This window comes from Cryptomeria japonica, chromosome 4, assembly GCF_030272615.1.
Source record: "Cryptomeria japonica chromosome 4, Sugi_1.0, whole genome shotgun sequence".
NCBI lineage: Eukaryota > Viridiplantae > Streptophyta > Pinopsida > Cupressales > Cupressaceae > Cryptomeria > Cryptomeria japonica.
This window is the reverse complement of record NC_081408.1, coordinates 60,764,569-60,776,904: the sequence shown is the minus strand read 5'-3', so window position 1 is coordinate 60,776,904 and position 12,336 is coordinate 60,764,569. Positions and strand designations below refer to the sequence as shown.

Sequence of the window (12,336 nt, the reverse complement as noted above, 5' to 3'; positions counted from 1 at the left end):
CTGACAATATATATGAAATATAACTTAAAGTATAAGAAAGGAAAAAGACATATTGAAGATGCCACTTATACTTTAATGTTATATCTCATATCTATATCCTGACGAAGAGCTTGAAATGATAGAAAAATCCATGAATCCATGAACGTGGTGAAAATGCGCCCAAGACTGGGCTGGGGCGCTGAATTGAAGATGCCATTCACAAGTGCAATAATCCACCTCTCCATGGACAGAGCCAAAATGCGCCCAGGTCTAGGCTGGGGCGCTGAATTGAAGATGCCATTCACAAGTGGAAAAATCCACTAGTCCATGGACAGGGCCAAAATGCGCCCAAGACTGGGCTAGGGCGCTAATTTAAAAAATGCATTCACAAGTGGAAAAATCCACTAGTCCATAGACAAGGCCAAAATGCACCCAAGACTAGGCTGGGGCGCTGAAACCAAGAATGCATTCACAGGAGGAAAATTCCATGTATCCATGGACAGGGCTAAAATGCACCCAAGACTGGGCTGGGGCGCTGAATTCAAGAAGGCATTCACAGGAGGGAAATCCATGAATCCTTGGCATGGTGAAAATTTCACCCAAGCTAAAAATTGAAATTTTGCCTATGGCACGGAATCCAAGGAGTCAAGGAGGAATAAAAAGCAGAATTCCCCTCGGGCGAATTTTCGATTATCCTATTTTTAGACACCAAATCCCGACCAAATGTGGAAAATTTTATAGATTCAGAATCGGGGTTAAATTCTTCATCCAATGAACTTGGCTCCTAAATTTTAGGAGGATCCCTAAAAAATAGGGATTTTGAAAAAGAGACATGGACAATTCACAAAGTAATGGAAATTCCTTCCTTCAGGGCATAATTCCAGGAAAGGTGAAAAATTGACTAAGTGTTGGAAATTCCTTCCTTCATGACAGAGTTCCTGAAAAACGTGAAAATTTGGCTAAGTGTTGGAAATTCCTTCCTTCACGACGGAATTCTTGGAAATGTGAAAATTTGGCTAAGTGTTGGAAATTCCTTCCTTCAGGATAGAATTCCAGGAAAGATGAAAATTTGGCTAAGTATTGGAAATTCCTTCCTTCGGGACAAAATTCCAAGCAAGGAAGAAATACACCCAAGGATGAACTGAACAAGAAATTTCCCCCCAGGAAAAAAATTGAAAAATCCATTCTCGGGCATCAAATCACATCCAAATTTCAAAATTTCTACAGATTTGGATTCGTAGAAGAATTTTCTCTCTCCTGGACCATGACCCTAATTTGGAAATTTTCCTAAAAAATAGGAAATGTGCAGAATTGATAAAAAACCTTCTCTGAGCAAGGAAGGTTGAAGAGACTTCAAGAAAATTCTTCCTGAATCGAATTTTCCCTCTCCAACAATTCCAGATGTGCAGGAGCCGATATACGACAGCGGGGTCCACTTGCATGGCGAGGATCTATTGAACACGTGGCAGTGGAGTGGCACATTCATTACCAGAATATTTGACCAAATGGCAACCTAGTCATTGCATGTTGAATTTATGGCAGATGCCTTTTGCATGCAGTCGCCGCATGTGGAAATGATGGATCATTTATGACATAATGGGGTGATTTTTGCATGGATGAATATTCAACGCATGTTGGGCGAATTTGAAGGAGGTGTGCATTTAATGCGCAATGGATGCTATTTTGGGTACTTTTGAATTAATTGTATATGGGCATGATGGGTTATTAATTGGAGATTCCCACCTTGTTGCATCTTGAGTGGAGAATCTTTTAGGGAAACCCTAATTAGGGTTTGCATGTAATCATGGCCTGAGGCCTATATAAAGGGGTGACCCCCTCATTTGTAAAAGGGGGGAGCTTTGTATGAAATTGTTGCGATAAGTTTTTGAGAAAATAATAGTGAAACATTGTTCTCTGATGGTGTCCACTTAAATTATTTTTTCAAAACTTGCATGGTTTCACCTTCCTCACTTAGATTAGAAATAGTAAAGTGCTTTGATTTCAATGGAGAATGTAATGGTGTCTGATGAATTTCCATGGTTCATGCTTTTTGCATCTTGCTGATTGTAAGTTGCAGTGTAAAGTTAGTCTAAGCCCCCTAAATTTGTGCTGAGTTCAATTGTGGATAGTCGTTTGGATTGCGCCGTTTTTGGGTATTCAAATGTACTTTCTCGATTTGAAAATCCTCTAGCATCCCCAGAAGATTGCACCGGTTCTTGCGGAGTTGTAGTTGATCTTGGCGAAGCAGAGCTTGGTTTATTTGGAATTTGTCCACCAAAGCACTATTCATTGTTATCACTGCTCTTAGGAGTAGATTTAGATCCTTCTGAACCCTTTCCCTTTTACTTTTAGTTCATTTTAGTCCGTTCGAAGCAGCAGCATCGCAAAATTGCCATATCCGATGATGGAGTTCCAGCCACAGCAAAGAGGTGAAAGAACGATGCAAACGTAAGGCGCCTTGGATTACCAGCAATCACATCAGCCAACTGAGTCACGTCCACACATTGAAGGAACCTTGGAGTCGACTGTTTGAACTTCTTGCAATCTTAGCATACAATCGCACTTTGATCAAGAGAGAGTGAAGTGACCATTAGGCAACTTTATTCTGTGTGAGACGCTGTCCTAAAAAACACGTCAACAAGTATGGCTTTTCATCGCTTTGGAAATGAACGATTCATGATGATCATTCCATTTGATCATCATCATTGGCTTGCAAAATCAGAGATGAAGTGTTGAGTTTGATCAAGGTGAATTGTCAATAGAAAGCGAATGCTTGGAATGAGGATAGGCTAAGGTCTGAACAATCATGAAGCAGCATAGGGTAAGGTGAGTAAGTGAGCAAAATTGGACATTTAAGGTCATTTCCTTTGCCCCCTTGAAATCCCAATCAGCTTATGGGAGCACTTCCTTTGCCCCCTCAAAAGTCCAATCAGCCTATGATGCATTTGCTTTGACCTCCTAGAAACCCAATCAAGGTAAGGGACCTTCGAAATTTTGATTAAGGATGATTGCTTGATGCTTTTGCATCGATTTGGAAGATATTGAACTTGAGTGAACAAGATTGACACATTTGATGGCACTGCCTTCGACCCCCAAAATCTCTGATCAGCATGATGGCATTTCCTTTGGGGTGTCAAAAACGCGACCTTCCTTTGAGGCATTTCCTTTTCCCTTCCAAAACTGTGACCTTCCTTTGAAGTATTTCCTTTGCCCTCCCAAAACCACGACCTTCCACCTAGCATTGTCGCAACCCATCACTTCCTTTGCACAACCAAGGCATTGACATCACTTCCTTTGCCCAACCAAGGCATTGACATCATTTCCTTTGCCCTATGAGATCCATGAACTTCCTTTGCCACCTAAAACCAATGCAGATAAGGTATGTCTCGGACCTGAAACCTATCCAATCAGACTCAAATTGATGAGAATTAAGTCAAAAGAAGGGAAATCAGACTTAAAATAAGATATTTCCATGATCTGAAAATTCATTTCCAGATTTAGGAAGGATAGTGGGAAGCTTGATTTAGTATTTTCTACGATGTTTTGATTTAAATTATGTTTGTTTCTAGGTTTGAAGCAAGGGGATGAACATGCAAAGGAATGCAAAGAAGGTCAAGACTTCAAGGCGTGGAAAGAGGATCACACTCACATGCAAGAGGGCGAATCAAGGCATATATGACAAGCAAGTAGCAAGGGCAACACAAGGATAGGGTCATCAAACACAAAGCACTGCACTGCAAGGAGAAGAGATCAAGAAGAGCACAAGAAAACTCCAAGCTTCATATGAAGGATTTCCACCGCACGAAGAGGATAATATTATAAATGAAGATCAAGCACTCAAGAAGAAATTTTGTACAATCTTGAATTTCCTCCGGAAATCCAAGATTCATTGCTAGTATAGCAAGATGAAAGCTCCAAGGTGAAGGTGATCAAGACAGGAGATAGTTTCAGAAGAGTTAATCAAAGTTAGAAGATGATGCAATTTGAGAATATCTCCTACCTTCGTCTCAATCATGATTGAGCTTGGAAATGTTGAGTATCAAGAGATATGCCTCCATCACCTCCAATTTGTGATGAGTTACAAGAAGCAGCTAGTTGAGGTGGCACCCCAGTCATCACTTATCCAATCGGATCATTCTAAGTTGAGGCATCCAAGTTCAATGCACCTGACTCATCCAGTGAGGCAGATAACTACCACATGTGTGGGCACAAAGTCCAATGCACCTCCCTCATCATTCATTGGTCGAAAATTCAAAGGAGGACATGTGTCCTATAAAATGTAATTTTGTCATTGATCAAACATTAAATGCTTTGTAATGGGTGTAACAAATCCTAATTAGGATTTTCATCTTTCGATCTTGGCCATTGATTGTGAATCAATCTGAGCCATTCATTGTAATGAGAACACTATATAAGACTCTACTTCTTCATTTGTAAAGGTTAATAGTTCAGCAATAGTGAATAGTTCAGTAGTAAACAATAATTAGATAGCTAGAGTAGAGTAGGAGGAGAAGGCAAAGATTGTTGCCAAAACTTTGTTGTAAACAACATACTAATTTCATTGAAGATATGGTGAACTTTATGTGTTGATTCAACAATTTGCATGGTCTTCACTTCTCATTTAATTTTCATGTTGTTTAGATCAATGGAAGAACTTTGTGCATGATTAATGGTGAAATTTGTACATCCATACTACTAACACCTTGTTGATTGTAAAGTGTCTTGCGTAGTCAACTAGATCCATCTTAGCCAAGCTTAACTTCAATGCTACTTCTTCATTGATATGCATCATCTTGATGGTGTCTATGTCCGTGGTAGGTGATTTGAACATCATATGCTTACCTTAGGAGATTGCACTAAACTTTGTGAAGTTGTTCCTTTGCATGGCAAAGCAAAGTCTAGTTGAGTTTTATCAAAAATTGCCCATCACTCTTACATTCCTAGGATTAGATTAGCTTCCTAAACCCTATCCTTTTTTTCTTTTTCTCAATTAAGTAAAATCTCACATTCCAACAGCATTCAAGCGTTCAATATTCAATGTAAGTCCCCTTGTAATTCCAACAATATCACATCATAAGACTAAGTCTATCCAAAGCACGTCAAGCCCAGACATTCGGAACCTTGAAGTCATCCTATTTGATCACATAGTTTAGCATTTGGGAGGATTTTGTTCAAGAGAGGATAGAATACTTAGGTTTTTATTCTGTGTTGTATAGTGCATGAAAAACACATCAACAATACCCTTTTTATTTAGTTTTCTATATTTGGAAAAGAAAGTGAGGTGTTAAAAATTTGTGCTCAACTAGTGTTGCCTTTGAGACATTTACCAATTGATTTATTCTATTTTGTCACAGATTGAACTTTGTGTTCAGCCATAGGATTTGAGGATGAAAGCTCTAAAATTCTGAAGATTAGAGGATGAATATCTTTTGGTTTCCTAAAGACTAGAAGACGAAAACTATTTGATTTCTTAAGGACAATATCACTAAGGTTGTATTTGTACTTCAAAGATTTATTTGGATTTCAACATATATTTTGGCATTTGGTATTTAGAGAAATTATTGAATTCTATAGATCTAGCATATTGTGGAAGTATATATCTTATAATCTCTAAATTAACATTTTATTGCAAAGGAAGCCATACCCATATTGTGTGTAAGAATTTGGTATCTTATTGAACAAAGCACAAGTAGAATTCTCTACAAAAAAGATGAGACGACCTAATAATAAAAGTATTACCAAAGAACAAGCACAAATGTATCAAGAAGCGGTTCAATTTTATGAAAATCAAGCCAACTAATTGATTATGGGCATCAAACTTCATTGGAATGTTAGAATGAGTTATCTAACACCCAAAATACTTGGTATTCAAATATTTGTTTTGCACTATGGCAATCCGTTCAAAACTTAAATTGTTTGATGCCCATTGATCAACTAAAGTTCTAGGTACTATTTGATAGAGATTATTATTAAATTACTTTATAGTATAACTTGCAGCTAAGTATTGGAACCAGCTACTATTGTCTAGCATCAAGGCATTGCAATAACTTCAAACCCTACCAGGCATGCTCCTTTGTAGTAAAAAGACAACAAGTTCTAACAAAAGATAAATCAGATTTCCAAGGGTAAAGTGTTCTAAGCTTCATGGTGAATTCCTCCATGTTGAGTAAGGAAAGCATCTTCCTATCAGAAGAAAGGTGTCCTAAGCTTGATCAATTGATCAATCAATAGATACAAATAAGCCCTAAAATCAATCTTGGTTTCTTTATGACAAATTTTAGTAAGACATCTTCAAGTTGCTCCCCAATTGCAGGTATAGTCACATAGCTATCATCCAAAATCCCAACATCATTGGACACCTTTTGCAGATGAAGTGTCTCATCATCCTCATAATGGTATAATGTTGAACTTCCAAATTTCGGATCCTCGTCTAAACTATTGGACACCAATCTTCACATGTATGTCTCATGACCCCAATGAGATAGTGTCTTTGATCCACAAGAAACTTGAACTATTGAACATCTAACTATTCTCTACCACATCCATCTCTATCTTCAAAGTGTCCGCCTCTTGAAAATAGGAAAAGTGCTTCATCTTCAATGAAATCACCTTCACTATCTAAATCCCGTGCTTCTTCAACAACAATTATAGCCATGCCAAAAAGATTTGACTTGGTAGGAGTCTTCTTCTCAAACTTAGTAGATTGGGACTTCTTCACCTTTACTAGCTTCACCACAGAAAATCTTTTTGCTAACATTAGCATGTAGTTTGAGTTTCTCTTCAACTAAGAACACACAAGGCATCTTCTCGAATTCCCTTGACTCCCCACTTTGGTGGTGGCTTCCAACAAAGTGCACTCTCACCACACCACAACCCACCAAAACACCAACAGTTAACAAGCAATACTCAGCAAACCAACAAATATTAATCGCAACAACTCAATTTAATCAGAGTTTGAAACTACTGAATGGCTTTATCTCACACTGTTGAAACATAGAAACAGAGGTTCAAAAACACAATTGTTCAATAAAAAAATGCAATGGACTCAAACTCCTAATATGCCTTAACTATAATCACATATGCTGCTAGCCAAAGTCGCTTACATGTAGCCTACACACATGAATATGAATTTGGTTTCTTTCATTGTGCCAAGGCTGGTTGCCTGCGTGGCTCAAACTCATGATGTTGCACACTATTTCCTCTAAACTATATATTTATATATATATATAGAATTATATATATAGATAGATTTATCAACTCAAGCTCATGACATACTGGTCTTCATATGCTTTATGAAGAAGTATTATCTTTATAGGAAAGGATAGGGCAGCTAGGATATCAAAATAGAAATATGACAACAAACTATGAAAACAGAGAAAATGGAAGGTGCAGAAAAACTTGTTCGATTTATTCACCACCAAGTTACATATTTATGTGCGCAGGGTAACTCAACAAACTTCCTATTAAAGTGCTAAGAGTTTGACAACTAATTTTTTATGGACTGGTAACATATCTCTACATAGTACAAACTAATTAATAACATAAAACAAAACAATACATTATGTAGAAGCTATCCTTTGAAAACAGTTCTTGGTCCAATAAGACTTCTTCAAACTGCCCCCATTTACAGATAGTTACCTAGCTATCGTCTAAGGTCCCAACATCATTGGACACCATTTGCACATAAAGTGTCTCATCACCCTCGAAGAGGTATAATGTTGAACTTCTAGATTTTGGATTTGAACTATTGGACACCAATATCCCCACAAGCAACTCAGACTACTGAACATCTAACCATTCTCTACTACATCCCTTTTTGTCTTTCAAATGTTGGCCTCTTCAAAATAGGACAAGTGTTTCATCTTAAATGAAATCATCATCACTATCTATACCCGGTGGTTCTTCAACAACAACTATAGCCATGCCAACAAGATTTGACTTGGTAGGAGTCTTCTAGTAATTCTCTTTGCTAACATCAGCGTGTAGTTTCAGCTGTTCTTCAACTAAGAAGATGCAGTGCTGCTTCTCAGATTCCCTTGATTCCCCCCTTTGATGGTGGCTTCCAACAAAGTGCACTCTCACCACACCACAACTCACCATAGCAACAGCAGTTAATGAGAAATAACTGCAGCAAACCAACAAATATTAATTGCAACAACTCCATTTACTCGGAATTTTGAAACTACTGAATGGCTTTATCTCACACTATTTAAACATAGAAACAGAGACACAAAAACACAACTGTTCAAACAAAAGAAAATGCAATGGACTCGAACTCCTAATCTGCCTAGACTTCAATCACCTATGCTGCTAGCTGCAGCCGCTTATATGTAGACTACACACATATTAATATGGATTCGGTTTCTTTCACTGTGCCAAGGCTGGTCACCTACGGGGCTCAAACTCATGATGCTGCACAGTATTTCCTCATATATATATATATATATATATATATATATATATATATATATATATATATATATATATATATATATATATATATATCTTCTCAGGCTTATGGCATACTGATCTTCATATGCTTTACAAAGAAATACTAGAACTTCACAGAAGAAGCCTACGGCTTTAACAGGGAAGGATAGGACGGCTGTGATACCAAAATAGAAATATGACAGCAAAATAAGAAAACACATAAAAAGTAAGTGCAGAAAAACTTGCTCGACTTATTCACCACCAGGTTGTATTTTATATTTGCAAGATAGCTCAACAAACTCCCTATTAAACTGCTACAAGTTTGACAACTAACTGTAGCTGAGACGGCTAACTGGTAGATTGACAGACACGTTCACAAGCCTTTATTGACACCTATTCAATACTTGATGACTAATATCCATCGTGAGTTATGAGTTAACTTCAAACACTCCATCCACTGCTAATGCCAAAACTCATAGTAAAGTTTAAAACATATTCCCTGCAAGCATGCAAAACATAAGCTGGCATTTTTTAATTTTCTGAAAGAAAGTGGAACCAACCTTTCACCGGTTCTTCAGTCAGCACAGAAGCACACAATACAATACCAATTGCTCCAACTCTCTTCAGCAAGCCTCTTCTCAACAACTTCAAATCATCCCCATGAGAACAGCCTACATATTTCAAATTGAACGTTTTTTTAAAAAGAGGGATTAAAAAGAAAGAGAATTGGTATTCGTATAACCAGAAACTAAAGGGCTCTTCTAGGATTACAAAAAGATAATCGTTATTGACAAGACCCAGACACTTATATTTGTATTACCAGAACCTAAAGGGCTTTTAAGAAATTACAGAAAGACAATTGTTATTTAATATTTACAGACCTATAAACTTATGTTGGTATTGTCAAATACTAGAGGCTTTCAAGGGAGTAAATAAAGAGAATTGCTATTGATAGACCCAAAAACTTATTTTGATATTACCAGAAACTAAAGGCCTTTTAGCTAATTTGTCCTTTGATGGCCTGCCTACTGTAGAACATAAATTAAAGTGAGGAACCAGGCACTTTCTGGGTGAAAAATAATGGAAGGAGGATGAGGAAGAGGTTAATGGAAGGGTACAGGCATGTTCCATTATCAGCTTGATAGCTGTTAAACCCACCTCAACAATTCGACTGGAGCTGTTTTGAATTATAGTTCATATCATGCTTGACCAGGTGTGCTTGCATCCGGTCCAGATGTTTGGGTGGTCTTACCCATTTGGAATGGTGCTACGTAGCAAGCATCGACACCAATGGAAGATAAAATAATGATTTATGGATCTATTACAAAAGGCAAGATAATAATCATAAAGACACCATAAAAAGGCAATTTTGCTGTCTTTCAAATTTCAATGGTCCAACTTACATGGGGCAAATGACTAAAAATTAAGGACTAAAGGAACAAAATCTATTTTACAATTAAAGATATATATATATATATATTTATACATCTTTAATTGTAAAATAGATTTTGTTCCTTTAGGCGAACTGCTATTTAGGGGTAGCTATCATTTTATTCATATGAGAAAGGAACATATCATTTACAAAGAGAGTGCGGCAGGATCCTGATGGCCTTAGTGACCTCATGTGCTCTACCAACGAGAACAGGCCACCCCTTACCGTCTTGTCTCATCACCTGCTATTAGCAACGATATCAGCAAGGCCTGCCCAATTATCTATGCACTCCTATATGATGGCTTGGTCACGCTGGTTAATGGCATGGCTCAAAAGGAAGTCTACTTCCTTGTTAATTTCCCTAAAAACATGCTTGATAGAGAAGTCCATCCCATCCAAGATTTCTAAAATACCTTTGACCCACACTTGTGATTTCCAGCTTGGAGCCGATCCCGAGGCAATAGATCTAACAATGTTGAGTCTCCCTCGATATCAATCATACACATTTTTTTCTCTTTGCAAAGTCTGATGCCTTCAAGTAAAGCTACATACTTGGCATCGTTGTTAGTTCCATCTTGAAGTTTGTTTGATCCCCCCCATACAAATTCTCCTCCATAATTTCGAAGGATAAATCCTACTCCAAATGGACCCGGGTTGCCTCTAGAGGCGCCATTGAAGTTGAGCTTCAGTTGCCCTCTAGGTGGGAGGACCCATTGTGCTTCCTCTCTGACTTGATGATTGGAGGCCAATTCCTTTGGAGGAATAAGATGGGGCCACAATCTACAGATCATTCTGTCCCAGCTTGAGTACACAATATATTTCCTCTCCCCAATTTTACAATTAATGTGTTCACAAATACCGATTTCTATACCATTGATAACTGTGAATATAGAGGATCGTTTATTAGTGGTATATATATATATGTATGTATGTATGTATGCATGTATGTACATACATACATACATATATAGATACATACATACATATGTGTGTGTGTGACATACATATACATATACATATATATATATATATGTGTGTGTGTGTGTGTATATATATATATGTATATGTATATGTATATATATATATGTGCATATGTATATATATATATATGTATATATATATATATATGTATATATATATATATATGTATATATATATGTGCATATGTATATATATATGTATATACATACATACATACATACATATACATACATATACATATTATGTATGTATGTATGTATACATATATACATATATATATACATATATACATACATACATATATACATACATACATATACATATACATGTGTGTGTGTATACATACATATATGTATATATGTATATGTATGTACATATATATACATATATGTATGTATATATATATATATATGTGTGTGTGTGTGTGTGTATATATATGTATATATATATACACACACACACATATATATATATACATATATATATGTACATATATATATGTGTGTGTGTGTGTATATATGTGTGTGTGTGTGTGTGTGTGTGTGTACATATATGTACATATATATATATATATTGTTAGGATAACCGGTGAACAACTGAGACGAGGGGGTGAATCAGTTGTTAATAAAATATATCAATTAATCCACTTTACCACCTTAAACCGGAGCACATAAACATTAAATACCGGCATAGCAGAAACAGATACCGGTAAATAATGCAACTCAACAATGAAACAAATAATCAACACAATGCAACCATACAACATCATAACACCATGATTTGTACGTGGAAAACCCGGTAAAGGGAAAACCCACGGTGGGAAGCCTACCCATAGTCAGATGATACTTCTGCAGAAAGTATGTGATACAATGAGGGGCCTACATATGCAGGAAGGCACACTACCTAGAGTGCACGGCTCATTATAAAAGAGTCTCACTGACTATAGAGAGGTTAAAACCACCTCAAGATAATTGGATAACAATTCAATAGAATGAACTACCAAAGATAGCATCTACCATGCTTGATCATAGTCCTGGTTCAACTCAATACCGGAGGCCTTTGACCTCTTACATAAACCCAATTCGATCTTCAATGATCAACCAAATCTTTTGCCTGAATGATATTACAATATTCGCACATTACATTCTTTTTCTTGTCCACACCACTACCATGATCTGCAATGAGATCTTACATCAATTTATACAAACCCTAAGGTCTAAACCAATCAGGTCGACCACCTAAAAGATATTACAATAAGATCATTATATATATCCATATTACAATGATATGCCATGTCAGCTTTAGACCAAAACAATATTTACCAATCCATAAATCATCCGGGTAATGTGTAGAGAACACGTTAACATGATACCAGTCCATAACCTAGATAGGCACCAGACCTATTCTGGATCCACCACGCCAAAGTAATGTCTTCCAACTGATTGAAGCATGATCAGGAATCATCTTCTGCATCCTAGAAACCACACTAACACTACTTATGCATCCTGCCAAAG

At 36.9% G+C, this 12,336-nt stretch overlaps 1 protein-coding gene across 2 annotated transcripts in view; it reads right to left on the bottom strand.

Annotated features, from left to right (window-relative positions):
* Positions 1 to 9,720, bottom strand: part of LOC131040565 (pheophytinase, chloroplastic) — a 102,606-nt gene extending 92,886 nt beyond the window's left edge. The window contains exons 1-2 of one of the 2 annotated variants that reach the window (XM_057973509.2): positions 9,568 to 9,720; positions 8,970 to 9,080 (exon numbers count right to left, since the gene is read on the bottom strand). Coding sequence is in view for 1 of the 2 variants with exons in the window: in XM_057973508.2 (XP_057829491.2) it covers positions 8,970 to 9,080; positions 9,390 to 9,540 (262 nt within the window). In the remaining variant the exon portion in view is untranslated. Of the gene's footprint in view, positions 1 to 8,969; positions 9,081 to 9,389 lie in introns of both variants that reach the window. The other variant, XM_057973508.2, reaches the window with a different exon arrangement.
* Between the last annotated feature and the right edge of the window lie 2,616 nt (positions 9,721 to 12,336).